This window comes from Trichoderma aggressivum (genome assembly GCF_033847375.1).
Source record: "Trichoderma aggressivum f. europaeum strain CBS 100526 chromosome Unknown scaffold_003, whole genome shotgun sequence".
Classification (NCBI taxonomy): Eukaryota; Fungi; Ascomycota; class Sordariomycetes; order Hypocreales; family Hypocreaceae; genus Trichoderma; species Trichoderma aggressivum.
Window position 1 is genome coordinate 974,416 of NW_026946369.1, and position 19,284 is coordinate 993,699.

Here is a 19,284-nt window from a genome sequence, read left to right on the forward strand (position 1 = left end):
TTGTAGCCAGCATGCGGCGTTGTACTCATACACAGTCCATCTAATACCCATGCCATCCCAATTTGCCATGCCATTTTATATTCTTTGAGCAATCCACCACCACCACTTGTCCGCACCAGGCTCTTCGGTCAAGACGCTGCCGGCCAGCACCTCGACGTCAATGTCGAACTCGCCCATCTGCTGAAACGTGAACTTTTCGGATCCGTACTCTCCCAGCCAGCCATCCTGCTCCTCGGAGCCGACGTCGTCGATGCCGACGCCCGAGTCAAGCAGGCCCTTGCTTCGGGAAGCGCGAATCCGAGTCAGCTCCGTCTCCAGGTGGGTCTTGACCATGGTGGCAGGCAGCGCGGTGAAGAGGTCCATCTTGTTGGCGGCGACGAGGACGGGGATGGACGCCTTGTCCTTGCCCTTGGAAGTGGCCCTCCTTTGCAAGAACAGCAGCACGTCGTAGAGGTACGCAGCCGTGGGGGCGAGGGTTTCCTGCTCGCCGAGCGCGGCGGCATCGACGAGGAAGACGACGGCCTTGGTCTTTTCGGTGCGCGCGAGCTTGCCCATGGCGACGTTGCGCAGCTTTCCGTGGCCGGGGGTGTCGACGAGGAGAAACTTTGTGTGCGTCCCCGTGGCGTCGTCGTGATTGCGGAACGAGGCCTTTGTGAGGGAGTCGGTGGAGGCGTTGAGCTCGATGGAGTGCGAGACCTGGGAGGTGTGCGTGGCCGAGGGCTTTGCTGCGCCGCGCTCGAAGAGGGTGAGGAGGGCGGTCTTGCCGGCGTTGTCGGGCCCGAGGAGGAGGACGCTGGGGGGGACGGTGTAGGTGGAGGAGGAGGAGAGGACGAGGTGGAAGAGGATGGGGCCGCCGAGGATGAGGAGGATGCCGATGAGGATGACGGGGAGGGAGGGCGTCATGATGATTTCGACGAGTTCGGTGAAGGTGAGGGACGCCATGGTGGGCGGGGGATGTCGTGTCGTCGAGGTTGTGGTGATGTGGATATTGATGAAGCTTTGGAGTTTTTGTAGAGGAGATGTGGTTTTAATCTGATATAGATATAACCCAGCAATTAGCGAGTAAAAGGGCCCCTGTTGTCGAGATGCAGCGACGTGGCCTGATGCGTTTATCCAGCGCAGAAAAGTTGTGCCCCCGGTCTTCGCCTCGAACGATGCAGAAGCTGCGGATGTTGGGGTGGCCGAGGAGTCGGACGAGATTGGAGATGATGCTGTTCTTGTCGAGTTTTTGGGGCTGCAGGGAATTGATTGGCGGGGGTTGACAGCTGGGTGCGCCACATGTTGAGATGGGCTGAGGTGTGGCTTTACTGGTGCTTCTTTGGTGTGCTGGGCGCTAACAGCTGGGCGCTGGAGGTCTTATCTGCCCCCCTGGCTTAGTGGATGGAAACAGCCCTGGAGGCTAGAATAGTTGAGACTGACTCAATGATTGAGAATGAATTGCTGCATGTCTTGATGACTTGATGCCAGCATTACTGTTTCGGTTACTTTGGAATAATGAAGTAATCAAATAGAGCCATCATCAAATATACATGTATTCAGAATAGTAGGTGCTGTGCTCGTACTCCCTCGTCCATCGTGACAGTTCATCTCTGCTAACATCATTAGTACTGGAGCTCTCCATCTCCCGGCTTCCACTATAAATGCCCCGTCCCAATTACTCCGTAGTGGCTACGCCGGCAATCTACAAGCGCCGCATGGGCTCCCTCCAGGCGCTGGGCTGGGCCTCTCCATGGCACATTGGATTGGATGCATCTTCCGTCTAATTTCGTATTTGATTAGATTGACCAGCGATTGATCCTTCTAGCATGGCCGTGTGTAGGTACACGCATGTGTCATGGACATTTATTTTCCCCTGCATATCATATCATGTCCATCACATCACATCACACTCACTGAGATTACAGATTACATACTCTCTTTTATCCTCCATCATCCATCATCCCGTCATCCATTTAATTACACATCAAATTCTTTTCCCCCTCTGGCCACTAAAATCTCAGCCCAAATTTTGCTGCGCCATCCTCCATCCTCCCTCCCTCCACTCACATTGCGTAATTCGGCCATGGCACCGCCTGTAGCTGTTATCGATATCTAATCAAATCCCCCAACTGCTGCAATCGTCAGCCTGTCTCCAGTTCCTGATCCTCTCTCTCCACCAAGTCTCACCCTCGTCGATCTCCAGATCCGGCTCGTCCCCTCCGCCTAACGAGCCGTCAAATCCGAGGACCCCTGGACTTCTTTTCTTCTTCTTCTTTTTTTCTTTTTCGTTTCTTTTTTTGATTGCATTTTTCTCTTCTTTTTATTTCTCGCTTCTGCTCTCCCCCGCAACTCCGCAGTCGACGGCTTGGTTCTCGTATTCGCCAATCCCAGCTTCGGCTTCAGCCCTTCCAGCTCAGCTAGGCGGAAGCGCGGACGACGCTCGTTTCTCGGCTTTCGACTCGACTTTGACTTCGACTTCGACCTTTCGTCTCTCGTCTCTCTCCAATTTCAGCATCAGCATCAGTTATAGCCTCGTTACATGAGTAGTGACAACCCGCCAACCCGCGCAAGGAACACCTCGGCAGCCTCTTCCACGACAACCGCTGCCGCAGTGCCTTTGCGAATGCAGCCCTCGTCCAAGTCGGCAGCCGCGGCGCCCAAGCTCAACAGCGAGATGGAGATGGGCAGCCTGCCGGCGGACGAGCCCGCGCCGGAAAACGACATCATGCAGCTGGCCCGCATCGGCGACGTGGCGGGCATGGAGAAGCTGTTTGAGTCGGGCGAGTTCGACGCCACCTACAGCGACGACGAGGGCATCACGCCCTTGCATGTGAGTTGCGACTACAAGTGCTGAAGAAGCTGAAGAAGCTGAAGAGAAGAGCCCAAGAGCCGCGAAGCTGACGTGACGCTGCTGTTCGCTGCTTGCTAGTGGGCTGCCATCAACAACCAGTACGCCATGTGCGCGTTCCTCATCGAGCACGGCGCCGAGCTCAACAAAAAGGGCGGCGAGTCCATTGCCACGCCTCTGCAGTGGGCGGCCCAGCGATGCCATTACTACACCGTCAACCTGCTGCTCCAGCGCGGCGCCGATCCCCTCATCACCGACTCGCAAGGCTACAACACCCTCCACATCTCGACCTTCAACGGCAACGTCCTGCTCATCGTCCTGCTGCTGCACCAGGGCATCCCGGTCGACGTGCTGGACAGCTACGGCCACACGGCCCTCATGTGGGCGGCTTACAAGGGCTACCCCCAGCTGGTCGACACCTTTCTGCGATGGGGTGCCAATGTGCATGCCACCGACGAGCAGGGCTTCACCCCGCTGCACTGGGCGCTGGTCAAGGGCAACGCCGCCTGCGTTCTCAAGATGATCGAGTACGGCGCCGACCGCTTCGCCAAGACGGACACGGGCAAGACGCCGGCCATTACGGCCACGGAGCTCAACACCACGCCGGCATGGCACCGTGCGCTGCGCGAGTGCGGCTACGACGAGGACGGCCATGTCGCGACCCCGCCGTGGCCCGGCGCAAGCTACTTCCTCAAGGACAAGAAGGCCTTTCTCACAAAGTTCCTCTTTCTCTGGCCCTTCCTCATGGTCTTTTCCGTGCTGCTGATCCTGTCCAACTTTCCCGTCATCTTGGGCCTGCCGCTGTCGGCCGGCGGGGCTTACGGCCTTCTCTGGGTAGCCAAGCAGGTGCTCGAGTATGCCCCCTCGGATATGCGATCATTTCACAAGACGGTAAGTGTCCTCCCACTCTCCTTGATGCTGGCTTCACATGGGGACATGTCGCTAATGTCGTGGGGATGGAAAAGCCCTGGATGGCGGGCATCTTTGCCGGATCTCTGTTTCTTGTCGGCCTCAACTGGATCTTGTTCGTTCTACCGGCAACAATCGGGTGGTGGGGCGGTTCCTCTCACTTTCTCCTGAATGTTGCCTTTGGGGCTGCTTTCGGCCTGACGTCCTTCTTCTACATTGCCTCGATGCGTTATGACCCCGGCTTCGTGCCCAAGATGAATGGCATTGCCGAGCAAAGGGCTGTCATCGATGATCTCCTCAAGTCGTGGCAGTTTGACGACTCCAACTTTTGCGTCGTTTGCATGATCCGCACGCCGCTCCGAAGCAAGCACTGCCGACGCTGCCAGCGATGTGTGGCCAAACATGACCAGTAGGATACACCTCCTCACTCTGTTTCAAAGGCTGGGGTAACTAACTGTGTCCGTACAGCCACTGCCCATGGATATTCAACTGTGTTGGCGTGAATAACCACCGCCAATTCTTCTTCTACCTAATCTCCCTTACCATTGGAATTCCCATCTTCGACTGGCTGTTGTATTATTGTATGATGACTCTATGGCTTGCTTTCCAAAAAAAAAAGTGCTGACCAGCTGTTTCAGATTTTGAACAAATTACCCCCTCGGCTTCAGAGACTTGTGCTCTCTTCGGCCCATCTGTCTGCAAATACATCAATGCTGACTCGTACTCGCTTTTCCTGGCCATCTGGGCATCCCTCCAGCTTCTGTGGGTGTCCATGCTGCTCTTTACACAGTTCATCCAGGTCGCCCGTGCCATGACCACGTACGAGAACATGACTGGCATCCGTGTCAACACCTCTCTATCTACAGCCTTTACATCCACGGGTGCTCCGCTCGACCCCAACCACCCGTCCCTTTCTGTACCTACGGCACCGGCAGCAGCCGGCCACGGTCATGGCCACGGTCATAAGCACGGGGCTGGCCTCTTCAAGCAGTGGAGCCAGCTGCTCGGTGTCGATCCCTTCATTGAGACCATTACCGGCCGCGGCGCAGCTACAACCAAGAACAAGCGCAAGAAGAAGAACCCCTTCAGCAGGGGCTGTGTTACCAACTGTAAGGACTTTTGGTGCGACCCAGCTCCCATCTTTGGCCGGCGAGAAACGGGCCAGGCGAGCCTCGGTGGCGATAAAGTCGACTATACGGCAATGTACGAGACGCCCACTCTCATGAGCATTACTGGAATGAGGACCCGCGGCGGGTACGAGGCCGTCGAAACAGAGGAGGTGTAAATCAACAAGAATGAGTTTTGACGTTTTATGGTTGGAAAGAGAAGAAAGAAAAAACAACACTAATACCGCATTGTAATATGAACTGACGCAATCACGGCTGGATCTTGGAAGAGATGGCCTGGTTTGCTTCCCCTTTCTGTTTTCCACTTCTCGTTTCTTCTCTTCTTTTGTGCAATGGAGCCAAGGGTACAAATGCGTGTCGGAGTGTTGTATTATCTTGGATCGGTACAAACTGGGATACTGAGTGATGGATCACTCGAATGATTAACGACACACACTCGGATAGAAATGAGGCAGTCATGACCCGCATGGCGCTGGAGAGGGATCACTGTTGGTTTGCATAGCATTGGAGACTCGTTTTGATAAGGCATGCTGAGCGTAAGAATGGATAGTGGAGCAATCACGTTAATTGACTGAAGCATCTTGTGGCTTTGTCTATTTCTCTCTTGGATATCATGTTCCCATGGTTTGTTGAGTTATTAATGCTAAGAAATGTTTTGCCATAGATCCGAAATCAGGGTATCATCCATTGCCCCAAGCTCCAGAAACTCATCCAGCCTCTCTATTACATCAAATACAGACACGTTCGCATTAACCTGGCTCTCTCCCACTGCACCACTGGCTTCCTTGTCCAGATCCACAAACGGCTCTTGTTGATGTAAATGACTCGGGACAGGCGGAGGGGCGCTGAGCTTATCGATGGAGAGGAGATTTTGCTTGGTGAGCGCCCAGTCGACCAGATCGAGGGCGATTTTCATAAAGGGGAGATCGCGGCACAGTTGGAGAAAGACGATGGCTTGGTGGATGTAGATTCGGGAGCGAGACTTTACGGATTCGCTTTCGGATGGGCTGAGGACGATTTCGAGGTGCAGTGCTAATACAGTTGGGCCAATGCTGATGCTATATATTTTTTTTTGTTTAATTTGAGGGCCATATGCATAAAGATTTTAGTTGGAAAGGGGGGGGGACATACCATGACATTGGAAGCATGGAAAGCATATCATACGCCATGGCCCGTCCGATGATGGCATCGAGCTCATATATCGCCGCTCTCACGGCCATGGCGGATTTCTTCTGGAGTTCCGGGTCGCGGCCTTCGGATTCCTTCCTCAGGATGCGGCAGAGCATGCTCTCGTAGCGGTAGCTCGACGTCAAGAGGACCATGTGCCAGATGGAGTCGCTGCGGACGTGGGACGGGCGGTGGATGGGCTGGAGGGATTCGGGGAGGGAGGAGCGCCAGAGGTGGAGTTCGGATTGGATGAGGTCGAGGGTTTCGCGGGGGTGGGATTTCAAGATGGAGAGGCATTTTGTTGCTTTTGAGGAGTGTTAATAGGGATGATGGGGGGGGGGGGAGTGTATTCAGGGGTAAGAGGGTTTGGGGGGGGGATTAACATGCCTATTCGTGCGAGACGGCAGTATTCGATGAAGTACTCGCGTTGCTGCTGTGTGAGAGGAGGGATGATGTGGGCGTAAGATGCTGGGATGTCGTCGCCGAGGGATTCGGGGGTCGGGATGGTGAGGACTTCGTTGTCTTCTGCGTGGATCATGCGCATGTTTTGGGCGCCGCCGAGGAGTAGCGTGATGTCGCGGATCTGGAAGAGTGAGTTTTTTTGATTGAATTTCATCGCATGTGTATGGAGTGACTTACGTAGAGAGCCCACCAGATTCGTTGGTACAGTTTACATGTTGGTGATTCCGTCTCTTTGTGTTCAAAACTGCAACTCTTTTGTTAGTCTCATACTGGCATATTGATGGGCAAAGTTACAACGCGAACTCACCTCTTATGCAACCCCATCTTGACAGCCAATCTCACCGCATTGTGAATCCAGTACCTGAAATCCCGGTCAAACGACCCCGTCACGGCCGTCATCCCCAAGACAATCGATCCTTGCAACGACCGCAGCTGGTTCCTCTCGCAGCCAAACTGGTACAGCAAGCTGGCCCTCGAAAAGTACGTCTCGATGGCCTCGCATCTCGCAGTGAAGCCGCACGCCTCGAGCAGCGGCATGGGCGCGTAGAGCGCCGCGTTGGCGAGGATGGCTTGCATGAGGAAGAGGGAGAATGAGCCGGACAAGTACGACTTGACGAATTCGACGGGGTCGAGGATGGGGACGTGAGGGTGGCCGAGGGAAAAGTATGCCTGCAACATGGCTTCGCTTTTGTATACATCATCATGTTAGAATATATATGTGTATATAAAACATGAAGGGTGATGAGTGAGTTTGGCTTACCAGTTGTGTTTGGACGGTAAGCTAAACGCCGACTTGTTGTTCAAATACTCTTCATCCAGCGGATCAAGCCCTTGAATAACGACCCGGACCTGCGTCGTCTTCATCTGCGTCGACTTGGTAGCCACGGGCTTCCTATCATCCACAACGATGCGCGTCACTCTGCTCGACGTCTTCGCATCGACAAGCTCGCTGATGATGGTCATGTAATGCATCTCGCTATGATACTGAACCAGATCCGGCCCCGTCTGAGACGGCTCCAGCATGATCTCGAGAGAAGGCAAGCTGGATCCCTTTGCGATTTGCTCGCATTCCTGCGCAATCATGCACGTCTCCGGCGTGCGGGCGTCATCTTCGGAAGAGGACGTCTGGCCCAAGTACAGAGGCGGCGTCCAGGATTCAATCTTCTGGCGAGGAATTTGCCGTCAACGACTGAAGCTGTGTGCATATACTTGAACGATGGTATGGACTTACATGTGGAGTTGCACTATAGCCGTCTTCATGTTCTTGCTCGCCATTTCGGCGATTCAAAGTCTCCGTGTCCACCGTGTGTCTCGCTTTGGCAACTCGTCTATCGCCGACGTCAAGAGAACAATAAGTGGTTAGCAACTCTTCTCAACCAACCGGAACCCCCCCCCAAACAGGAAAGACGAAGTGCATATATAACAAATCCCCAGTGTCTGGTTTTTGCTTTCCTTTCTTCTCATCATCATCATCATCTTCTTCTTCTTCTTCTTTCTTACCTTCTCGTCCTAGGCCGTCGAAGTACCCGCACACACGACTCCAAGGCTTCGTCTCCTCTCGTAGCGACGCATCTACTACACGGCAATCCGATCTGTTGCGCATCGCACTTGAGCTTCCGCTCGTGGCACCGAAGACACGCCTTGATAAGATTTCGTGTCATTTCTTGCTTCTTTTCCTTCTTTCTTTTTTTTGCCAAAAAAGTATTGTGAGACCCGTTAAGAAAAAGAGAAATGACTATCCGCGAGCAAGTATTGAATGGATGGAGCACCAGGCCAACGGAAAAGGTCAAGGAAGAAACTCCGCGGAAAAGGGAACCCAAGCAAGGGGCCCCGCAGAGTCGGGTCGGGGCATGATAGTTGCCGGGAATAGGATAGAAAAGGGAGGGTGTGGGGAGCGGCGTTTCGGATGCATTTGCCGGCGTTGTATTGGGATTGGAATTGCGAGATGGTGCAGGATAGGCGATGTTACGTGGCGGCGTGAGCTATTGTTGGAACTGGGATGGAAGTCACTAGACCTGTTATTTATAGACGGAGGGCGCGAGAATCATATGTCTTTGGGTTGTTTGTTTGGAGGGCGCGGAGGTGAGTTGACGGGATGGGTTGGTGTCTTGAGTCTTACACTTTGGGTTGACAAGGACACGGATAAGCATGGCAACATTCCGCAACGTTCTATAACAACCCTGTATTTCTCTATATGCGAGCTTCTTGGTGACAAGTAAGCAGCCACGTTTGTACTATAACATCAATGCGCCCCCCTTCTTCACGGCTGTCGCGAAATAGTAGGTGGACTTACACCCCGAGTTGTGGTTTCGCGTCTGCCTATCAATAGGACTTGACAGGGTATAGATTCCGTCTGACACTTGGCTGTTTGTTGTCACTGATGACTATTGTTAGGAGGAATCTATTCTCTTAGAGACTCCGACTATTTGCTATTACGTGTATCGCTTCTACAAGCTCTTTGTACGTGTATCCAACGTATCCAACCATTATCTAGTAAACAAACGTGATCCATCCATTAAACATCAAATCCGTACACTCATTAGCCATCCATATCCAACAATGTTGCAATGCCATAACCATGAACAGTAAAATCAATCCAAAATCACTCATCATCCCCCCCTCCACTGCCCGCCAAATCCCTCGCCGGTCCACACTCAACAACCCGCCCACGATCCAACCTCAAACACCACGTCGCGTCCTCCACAGCCTCCAGCCGGTGCGCAATCGTAATCACCGTGCTCTCAGCCAACTCCGACCGCAAGACTCGCTGCACCGTCGCCGCCGTGGCGCGGTCAATCGACGCTGTTGCTTCGTCGAGGATGACCAGCCCGCTTCGGCGAAGGACTGCCCGCGCGATGCCTACAAGTTGTCGTTGGCCTTGGCTGAGGTTCTTGCCCGCGGCGTCGATCTGCGATTCTAGATTCCATTCGGGGCCGAGGACGCGGTGGATTGCGTTGAGACACTCTTCGTTGGAGAAGTCGGCGCCTGGATCGATGTTATCGCGCAGCGTGCCGGGGAACAGCGTCGGATCTTGCTGGATAAAGGTGATGCGGTTTCGTAGGGCTGTTCGATCGACTTGAGATAGATCGACGCTGCCTACCTTGAGAGTCCCTTCAAAAGGCGCCTGCGTCATGAGAAGAGCATTGGCAATGGTTGACTTTCCAGATCCTGTACGACCCAGGACGGCACATGTCGAACCTCCGGGAATCTCAAACGACACTTTATCCAGCACAGAGGGTAAATGGTCGTCGTACTTGAAGGACATTTGCTCGAATCTGACATCGTCACAAGGTCTGGGCCAGTCTTCAGGCGGATCTTGTTCACCTTTGGGTTCTTCCGGGATCTGGTTCAGCATGTTGACTCGCTCCAGCGAAACGGCATCAAGCTGTAACTGGGCAAACCTCTCGCAGAGCTGCTGCACAGCAGACATGGCGATCATCGTCTGCGTCAACACGAAACCAACGGCGCTGGCCGGCATCCTCCGCCAAATCATAAACAGAATCAGCGCCGTACGAGTAACGACGGAGCTCAAGCTCAGACGAAAGTCGAGCCAAAACGCCATGCTCCAGAAGAAGTGGTCCTGCTTCTGAAAGTCGTCGACGGCATCCAAGTGGCGGTCTTGAAAGTGCCTTTCCACTCGCAGAGCGCGAATCGTGATGAGACCGTCTTGCATGACGCCGATGTTGGCGATGATGGGCGTGAGATAGCGCATCTCCATGCGGCGGAGGCATCGTGACACGGGCACATAGATTCTAAAAAAGTAGACGAATAGAATAGCAACAGCGCCGAGAATAGCAAGCAATACCGGTTGGTGAGTTGCAATGGCCACCATGCTCATGACAAGGGCAATCAAGTTGAAGACAAACGACTCCAGCGGCGCCACGATGCCGCCGTCCACCATGCCCATGTCGGCGATGAGTCGGTTCTTAAGCTGACCCGTCGGCGTCGTATCGTGATACCGGAACGTCGCCCGGCTGACTCTATCAATGGCGCCCTTGAAGAGACCCTTGGCTGCGTTGACGCCGATTCGAGCGAGGAGAAGCTGAGCGGCTGCATATGTGACGATTTGTCCTGCAGAGAGGCCAGCCAGTACGAGAAGCCAAGGGAGGGGATGAGAGTCGGGTTTGGGGAGGTTCCAGTAGACGCTTTTCGTGTCGTCTGCCACAGAATCCGCGCCCCAAGCCTCCAACAGTCTGGCTCGCGATATGTCGAGAAATCGAGATGCGCCGTATGCAAGTCCGAGAAAGACCCAGAGGTGCCATCCACCAGCCTTGATGTATTCAGTATAAACGCCGAGAGACACGCTTCCCGTCTTGGCCGGCTCTTCTGGCGCGTCCTTGAGCATGGCGATATCCTCGGCGCGAATGTCGTGGGCCGTCTCGGTGTCATCGTGGGCCGTCTTTCCGCCTTCATGATAGGGGTGCTCAAGCTCTTGCTTGACCTGCTCCTCTGAAAGAACGGTTGCCTGCCCATCTGCAAGGTCAATCACCTGGTCGGCAATACGGAGAACAAGATCATCTCGGTGAGTCACCACGACAATGGTGCGGCCTTGAGCAAGAGGGCCTTGAAGAAAGCGGCGGACAATGGCAGTGGCGGTATCGTGATCCAGAGCAGCCAACGGATCATCGAGAAGCATGATCCTGCACTGGCTGTAAACCGCTCTGGCAAGGGCTACACGAGCCTTTTGACCACCGGAAAGACCAACACCGCCTTCTTCAAGCTTTGTCTGATCGCCATCAGGGAGAGAAGCAAGGTCAGGTAAGAGAGCGCACGAATGCAGAACCTGACGGTATCTCGACGAGTCAAACGGCTGGTGGAAGACAATGTTTTCTCGTATCGTCTTGTTCTGCAGGAACGGAAGTTGCTGGGCATAGGCCACGGGGACGTCGGGCCTGATGAGATCGCCTTCGTGAAGCTCCATCTCGTTGAGGGCGGCGAGGAGAAGACTGGACTTGCCGGAGCCGACCTTGCCCCTGATGACGCTAAGGCCCTGGGTGAACTTGAAGCTGAGACCTCGGAGGATAAGCTTGTCGGTTGAAGGCCAGGAGAAGGATGCGTTGCGGAACTCAATGTCTGTGACGCTGCTGGGGCTGTTGGAGATTTCGTCTCTGTCGGGCTCGCTCATGTACTTGTTGACTCGCTCAATGGGGATGGTGGCCTTCCAGTAGGCAGAGATGAGGTCGAAAGCCTCCTTGACGCTCATTTCCAGCTGAGAAAACAGCTGCAGCGACGGCCAAATGACATCGTTGGGTAGACCCCGTCGAAGGATGAGGGTGTACAAGGCGATGCTGGCCAGGGGATAAGACGTTCCACCGGTGACGCTGACAGTGGAAATGGCGGCAGAAACATGGGCGATGCTCAGACGCTTGGCCATTTCCATGGCTCGGAATCTCATGATTCTGGCGCTCCAAGTGGCCGTCCAGCCGTTGAGCTTGAGGGGACGGCTGGCCTCGACAAAGTGAGAGACGGCCTGCGCGCGTTTATCGGAAATGGTTGTCCTCTGCCGTTCGAGCTTGATCAGCTTGCGAACCAGCGCCGTATTAATCGTCAGGAAGACAATCATGAGCGCGAAGCCAATGGCTGAAGGCCAGCCCGTGATGTCGATGAGATACCACATGGTGACGACGACCTTGATGGGCTGGGAGACGAGCTTTGAAAAGTCCCAGAACCGCTGCGAGATTTCATACGTGTCTCCTCGGACTAGATTGACGACTTTGGCGTTGGAGGCTGGGCCGGTGACTGCTTTGGAGCTCCGCTTGGGAGGGCCAGACATTTTCCAAAGCATTCTGCCAAAGAAGGTCTTGGGTTTTCCACCAGGTGCTTGGATAGCTTGTTCGTTTTCATCGGCGCCCTTCTCTGTTATGTCTGAGCCCGGCACGGCGCGAGTTAGAAGTTTGCCAAAGAGAGCGATGAAGGCCTCTCCGCGAGAGCGTTCATAAGCCTTGCGAGAATACCAAGAGGACGTCGTCTTGCACAGCTGGCGAGCGACATCCAGAACCAGCATCACGAGGCACCAAAACGTGGCATCGGCGGGATTGCCGGAATCCAGGGCGCTGTAAAGCTTGCTCGTCAGTCGAATGTTGGATACCTCGGCGACTCTTTCGGACACGGCGAGCAGCGTGGCAATGAACAGGTCAAGGCCGTTGGCCTCGATGAGGCACAAGAGAAGCTTGCCCTGAAGGTCGCGAAAGGCCATGTACAGGCGCGAATGCTGGAACTCGTAGGGGAGCTGCCAGACGTCCTCTTCCGTGATTTCCCTCTTGCGGCAGAGGGCAGCCAGGGGATTGACCCAGCTCATGGTCCAGAAGCGAAACAGACTCAGATCGTCCTCTGGGCTACGGAGATTGCGCGATGGCTGGCTACCTGCTTGGCCAATGTCCTTGTTGCCCCACGAAGGCTCACGGAGGGGCATCATGCCGATGAGGATAATGGACAAGAAGCAGAGCGCCATTCTTGCAATTCGAAAGTGGTCGAGGGCGTACAGAGTGTGTTCCAGGAACCGGACGGCGTAGATGGCGATGCTAGCACCGAGAATGGCCACATATTGGATCAACAAGAGCCGAGGCGTCTTGGTCGGGCGATCAATCATGGTGATGAGAAGAGCAAACGTCCACGGAATCATTTCCCAGAGATACAAGTAGTGAGTCGGGTTGATGATGGCGGGAACAAACGAGAGTACCATGCCAGCAATGCCGATGAGAAACAAGGGGATGGTCCAGAGGGACCAGAAGGGCCTTTTGAGCCCATCTGGCTCGGTTTCTTGGGCAAATGGCCTAAGCCACAGAGGTAGCTGAGCCTTGATGATGTTTCTGCTGATGTAGAGGGTGAAGATGGCGGCGGAGATGACGGACAGCGCTTGAGTGATTGTAACGTCCATGGCGGCTGAAGGTCTGTGGCCCGGTAGATGTGGTTTCTGCAGGATGGAGAATTGGGGACGAGAAGAGGGCGACAGAAGGATTTTGTCCATGTCCATGCCGGCCATGGCGGGATATCCCACCATGTTGAAAAAGCTTCCCATGGTGATGGCGTAGATAAGGTTAGTGAAGAAGTATGCTAGTGACAACAGACATGGGAGATATGGGGATAAGTGTAAGAGCAAGAATCAACTGAGAGGAGGCGTCTTGAAGGTTTTGGAGAGTTCTGGGGGGCAGTTGATGCGATATCGCGACTATAGCAGCGCGTCAATCATTCATTGAAAGGGAGATGTATCTCGGGACATGAGTGTCTGCAGCAGGCGGCTGGATATTCGACCAATTGCAGTGAATCTGCCCTGTATTCAATGTAGAGCATGCGTCATCTCAGCCTCTGATACGCCCCGAGAAATCAACAGCAAGACGCCGATTGGCCATTATTCTGGCGATGAAAGTGAAGCAAGACTTGCGGCTGGTTCAGGAACAGAGTTGGAGGTTTAGTGGCGGTGGACGAATGAATGCGTGTGGAGACGGTGGAGAAGGGCGTAAGAGGGAGGATTCAACCGATTTGCTGGAGGGTTTCCGGGGGGGTAAGCAGAAGCTGCACGTGGGTGGTGATTGAATGGATGATGCTTGAAGATTCAATTGATCAATTGGTGATGGGCTGCTGTTGAGTTGATCGAACATGCCTGTCAAGGGAACAGGATGAACCAAGACACAGACAGGACAAGACACTGGGAAATTCACAGCAAATGGAAAAAGAGTCCATGGTTGGTAAAGAAGAATCAGTTCCGTTTTATGAAAACTCCCATGTCATCATCATGCATGCTCTCATGACTGAAAAAGAAAAGCAGACTTTATATAGCGCCCCCTAGTAACAAACAAAGAATTCCCGATTTATCCCCCCTCGAATCCCAATTTAGTCTTAAATCATCAAGGCACCGCCAGCAAGAAGCATGGACAGACCAGTCAAGGCGCTGCCCAGGCTGACGACAGAAACAGACCACGAAGAAGCGTGCAGCGCGCTGGCAGCGTTGGTCGTGGTGGCAGCGGCAGCGCTGCTCTGCGTGCTCGAAGGCGCGGTCGAAGTCGAGGGCGATCCGGTGCTGGTGCCGGTGCTGGTGCTGCCAGAGGCGCTTCCGGACACGAGGGCGGAGAGCTTGGAGTCGCTGGCAAAGGACGCGGTGACGGTTGCGTTTTTGCAGGCGCTGGGAGGATCGACGGATCCAGAGACGAAGTTGGCGGCAACGCACTGTGTTTTTGTGATTTGGGGTTAGCATGATTGACTCAGAGACATCTCAGAGACACTTGGGAGAGACATGATCCCATGGCAACACAAGAGGTAAACACACCTGGTAGAGGAGACCGTCAGGGCCATCAGCGACAACGCCGACGACGCCCTTCTTGCCAGCCCAGCTAGAGGGAAGCACAACTTGAGGCTCGCAAAAGTTGCCCAGGCCGCTCTGCTGGACAATGGGGAAGATTTGCTGCCAGCCAGACTCGCCGGTACCGTCGAGGGTGGCGCGGAACAGCCACGAGGTCTGCGGGTGGGTTGAGCGCATGGCCAGCGAGTCGCCGCCGACGTGGAAGTCGACGAGCTGCTTGGAGCCGGAGGAGACGTCGGGGGTGAAGCCGCCGCAGGGGGAGGTGCCCTCTTTGTCGTCGTCGAAGCCGATGGAGGTTGGGTAGTTGAGGAGGAAATGGGCCGAGGAGAGGGAGGCCAGGGAGAGGATGGCGGGGAGGACGGCAGAGGAGCGCATCTTGACGATTTCGATTGTGATGAGAAGAAGGAAAAGGTATGAAGATGGAAGACAGACGAGGCAGAAGGCAATTGAGAGTCTGGAGAGAGGTGTTGAAGGAGAGAAGCTTGGCGAGGCTGCCAGCTGGTATTTCAACTCATAGCTCCAGCCCCGGCAAACACAAACACATGGAGAACAACTGCTACAATGCTCCACCAGGGGGGGCCCTTGGAAAGGGAGATGGCGCCACTAAAACAATGGGCTCTCTGGACTATGCTATGTATGACTACGAGTGGCCGGGGGGGGCAAAGATTGGAAACGGTAGCTTGGATCACGGTTGAGCAAGATTCATTCTTTGCGGCTCCGGGTGAGACTGAGGCGATACGGGAGATTTGATTGTGCTTGTGCTTGTACAAGAGTCAAGCAAACAGTGAGGCTGAATCCGTTGATGAATGTCTCACGGCCGTCGTTATAGGATCAACAGAGTCATGCCGAGTATAACATAACATACATGTACATAACCAACTGCCAAGCAAAAAAAAAAAAGAGGCCCCAATTGCGTTGCAAACAGTGAATAACAACAAGAATTTGGGTCAGTATTAAGCATCTTGTTGCCCCTACTCCGTACCATCCTTTCTCCAAATCTTCTCCCCAAATCCAACCGTTCCAAAAGAGAAAGTCGATTTCCGGATCCCGAATGGCGGGGAGGCCAAGACAGGGGACCAGGCGCACAACCAGCCAATCACACGCCTCCGTTGCTACCCATTGAGAGCATTTGAGCAAGTTTATCCAAAGGCGTTTGCGGTGGATTATTTTTTTTTTCGGTTGGTTTTGGTTGGGATGGATTTTGAGGGTTTTGAGGCTGGATGGAGATGATGCTGGAATCAACCCGGATGCATAGGCAGTACGGAGTACAAGGGAGAGATTAATCCATGTTTCTCTCTTGTATGAGCACTCAGCTGGAATTGCCCTCTCTTGGCCGCAATCAATGTCTTGGGTCGAACCTCGTGGCACCTCGACGTTTGCAACACCTTGCGCCTGAAACCACCCACTCCGCCTCTCCTACATGTCCATAACAAACCACCAGCTCTTCTTCTTCTTCTTCTTCTTCTACATCACCAAAAGCCACAAACTTGTCTCTCTCCTTCAACCTCTTTCATCATTGTTATTTTAAGCAACACACACACCAGTCCTGGAATCAAAAAATCTCGGCCCCCTTCGCTTCCAGTCTCCTAGTCAGCAGAGCATCTCACTCCTCCTCTCCAAAACACACATCCAGCTCTTTTAGTCCAAACAAAGAAAGAAGAAAGAAACTCCCCACTTCAAAGAACCCCCCCACATCTTGGCTCCGTGAGCGAGTTAATTTGGTCCTTGGTCTTCTTTCTTGTTGCTCCGCCCGCTCTCTCTCAGACAAACCTGCTCATATCACCTACCTTGATACCTTGGCCCTCTTTTTGCCGTCTCGTCACCTGGAAATCTCGGAACACGGCAAGAAAAGAAAAGCTGTCGTTGTCGTTGTCGTGTTTTCGCTCGCACATACAAGAAGAGTATTGGAGCGACACCGACGAGAGCAAGGAGGATTTCTGTCTTATCGCCTTTGATTGTCAGGAGACGAAAAATGCGTGGTTGAAAGGCGCCTGGTCTCTCACTTACTCACTCACTGTTGACTTGTCACTGCTCTCTACCCATTGTTTGGCTATAGAATATCCTCTTACGGTCCCTCACCATGGATGGCATGGACATGAGCGGTGATGGCATGACGGGCATGGGCTCCGATGTCAACCACCGCTTCGCCCGCGCCTACTGGTACATAACCGCAACCGTCGTCGGATCGCTGATGCTGATTCGAGGCGTCAATCACATCGGCGCCCTTCAAAGGTATGTGAAGCCATCTCCAGATACACCACATCACATCACATCATATACTACATCTCCTCTCCTCAACCCTCGACTAACTCTTCCTCTACAGACTCAAAGCTGCTTCCACCCGCTCATCCCCCCATCCAACCCGTCCCAACTCCCCCCTCTCCCAATCCTGGGCCACCGCAACCGCCCTCGTCCGCGAACTCACCCATCCCCAGCTCTTCATCCCCCTCCGCCACTTCTCCTGGCTCACCCCCCCTCCCCTCGGCCGCGTCCTCGTCCTCCTCTGCTACTGGTCCGTCATCATCTACTTCATGACCTGGCGCTCCATCGTCCACGACGTCTACTTCTGGGAGCGCATCGGCTACCGCAACGCCTGGGTCACCCTCACCCAGCTGCCCATGCTCTTCCTCCTCTCCACCAAGGTCAACATCGTCGGGTTTCTCGTCGGCACCTCGCACGAGCGTCTCAACTGGCTGCACCGCTGGGTCGCCCGCACAATGTTCGTCACCTGCACCGTCCACGGCTTCAACTTCTGGACCGAGTGGGTGCGCGCCGACTTTGTCGAGCTCGAGCTCGACGCCATGCCCATGGTCAAGTACGGCCTCGGCGCCTGGGCCATCCTGCTGTGGAACGTCGTCGTCGGCTTCGTGCCCATCCGGAGAATCGCCTACGAGCTGTGGGTGCTGCAGCACGTGGCCTCGTCCGTCGTGATGCTGGTGCTTGTTTACTTGCACATCCCGACCAACGCCCGCTTCCTCTTCTGGCTGGCCGTCTCGTTCCTCCTCTTCGACCGCGCCGCTCGCTGGGCGCTTCTCCTGTGGCAGAACCTGCGCCTCAAGGCCGGCGGATCGGCTTGTCAGGGCCGGAGGCGAGTCGGCCATCAGATCCTCGCCCGAGCCGTGGGCGATTCCACAACCGTCGTCACCATCAAGGACGTCCACTTCGACTGGGCTGCCGGCCAGCACATTTACCTGTGGATCCCACGATTGGGCCCCCTCGAAGCTCATCCTTACACCATTGCCTGCGCGCGCAAGATGGAGGGAACCTGCTGCTGCAACAGCGTCCAGCTGATCCTGCGCAAGCACAAGGGCTTCTCCAAGCGAATCCACGACCACGCCTCCAAGAACCCCGAGGCCTCACTCGTCGGCTTCCTCTCCGGCCCATACGGCACGCCTCCCCGCTGGGACATTTACGAAACAATGGTCCTCATCGGTGCCTCGACCGGGGCGTCCTTCACTCTGCCTCTTCTAGAAGCCGCAGCTCAAGCCGACTCCGTGGGATGCGTTAAACGGGTCGAGGTGCTCCTCGTCGCCCGAACGTTGAAAGAAATCGAGTACTACGTCCAACGCGCCCAAAAAGCCGGCGAATCCCTCATCCAGAAAGGCGTCCTCGTCAACATCCACGTCGCAATCACACACTCTTCCCTCGGCACCGACGGCCTCCCCCTCTCCCGCAACGACAGCAGCGCCTCCTCGGCCAGCTCCGAACTCGAGCAAGACGTTAAAGGTGCCGCAAAGGCCTGCTGCTGCGACAACAAGGACGCCAGCGCAGCAGCCACCACCAGCGAAAAGGCTCCGTCAAGCCTCCCCGTCATCCGCGAGTACACGACCCGGCCTAGCATCGAGCAGCTTATCAGACAGCCTGTTGAGGCTGCCTATGGCGAGACGGCTGTTGTTGTCTGTGGAGGTCCGGAGATTGTTGCTTCGACGCGTAATTGCGTGAGCAGGTTGAGCGATGAGCGGGCGGTGCACAAGGGGACTGGTGCGCAGGGTATTTATCTGCATGTCGAGGAGTATTCGTTTTAAAAAAAAAAAGGGGGGGGGGGGGGGGGGGTGGTTTATGAGTAACGACGGGTTTGTGTGCATATGGAACAGGGATTTATATATCAAATGGGAGTTGGCGGCGTACATTGTAAAAGTCTAGATATTTTCTTTAGACGAAACAGGGCATCTGCATGACAGTTTAAGGGAGCTGGCATTAGTAGCAATGAGAAATATATACATGATACAGAAAGCGACCTCGTAATTTTCATGATGATATTGTTGATATTAATTATTAGTTGTAGCTATACATACGGTACTATATATGTGTAGGTAAAGCCGGTAGGTAAGGCGCCGAGACAAGATGTAGAATACATTTCGACAGGACTCAATTAAGTCAGTAAATATCCAGAAAACAATCGTTGTAGCTTCGCGCAAGCGGAATATGCAGAATTTCCAAGATATACACAGCCCTCATCCCCTTGAGAGAACCCAAGCCTCTCGTTGTTGTCGTCA

At 54.4% G+C, this 19,284-nt stretch overlaps 6 protein-coding genes across 6 annotated transcripts; 2 read left to right on the plus strand and 4 right to left on the minus strand.

Moving 5' to 3' along the window:
• Positions 1 to 75: 75 nt before the first annotated feature.
• Triagg1_1420 (uncharacterized protein) lies at positions 76 to 942 on the minus strand (the record flags this gene model as incomplete). Its single annotated transcript, XM_062895489.1, has 1 exon — positions 76 to 942. One exon carries the CDS (start codon positions 940 to 942, stop codon positions 76 to 78), a length of 867 nt encoding a protein of 288 aa, XP_062759759.1.
• Positions 943 to 2,518: 1,576 nt separating this feature from the next.
• On the plus strand, positions 2,519 to 5,021 carry Triagg1_1421 (uncharacterized protein; the record flags this gene model as incomplete). The annotated part of the gene is made up of 5 exons (XM_062895490.1): positions 2,519 to 2,809; positions 2,909 to 3,718; positions 3,793 to 4,145; positions 4,205 to 4,317; positions 4,375 to 5,021. 5 exons carry the CDS (start codon positions 2,519 to 2,521, stop codon positions 5,019 to 5,021), a joined length of 2,214 nt encoding a protein of 737 aa, XP_062759760.1.
• A 485-nt stretch (positions 5,022 to 5,506) lies between these two features.
• On the minus strand, positions 5,507 to 8,095 carry Triagg1_1422 (transcriptional regulator family: Fungal Specific TF; the record flags this gene model as incomplete). The annotated part of the gene is made up of 7 exons (XM_062895491.1): positions 5,507 to 5,921; positions 5,995 to 6,334; positions 6,433 to 6,613; positions 6,670 to 6,736; positions 6,800 to 7,177; positions 7,253 to 7,656; positions 7,874 to 8,095. 7 exons carry the CDS (start codon positions 8,093 to 8,095, stop codon positions 5,507 to 5,509), a joined length of 2,007 nt encoding a protein of 668 aa, XP_062759761.1.
• A 999-nt stretch (positions 8,096 to 9,094) lies between these two features.
• Positions 9,095 to 13,510, minus strand: Triagg1_1423 (uncharacterized protein; the record flags this gene model as incomplete). The annotated part of the gene is made up of 1 exon (XM_062895492.1): positions 9,095 to 13,510. The coding sequence occupies one exon, from the start codon at positions 13,508 to 13,510 to the stop codon at positions 9,095 to 9,097; it is 4,416 nt and encodes a 1,471-aa protein (XP_062759762.1).
• Positions 13,511 to 14,328: 818 nt separating this feature from the next.
• On the minus strand, positions 14,329 to 15,163 carry Triagg1_1424 (uncharacterized protein; the record flags this gene model as incomplete). Its single annotated transcript, XM_062895493.1, has 2 exons — positions 14,329 to 14,655; positions 14,756 to 15,163. The coding sequence occupies 2 exons, from the start codon at positions 15,161 to 15,163 to the stop codon at positions 14,329 to 14,331; spliced, it is 735 nt and encodes a 244-aa protein (XP_062759763.1).
• Positions 15,164 to 16,868: 1,705 nt separating this feature from the next.
• On the plus strand, positions 16,869 to 18,813 carry Triagg1_1425 (uncharacterized protein; the record flags this gene model as incomplete). Its single annotated transcript, XM_062895494.1, has 2 exons — positions 16,869 to 17,020; positions 17,112 to 18,813. 2 exons carry the CDS (start codon positions 16,869 to 16,871, stop codon positions 18,811 to 18,813), a joined length of 1,854 nt encoding a protein of 617 aa, XP_062759764.1.
• Between the last annotated feature and the right edge of the window lie 471 nt (positions 18,814 to 19,284).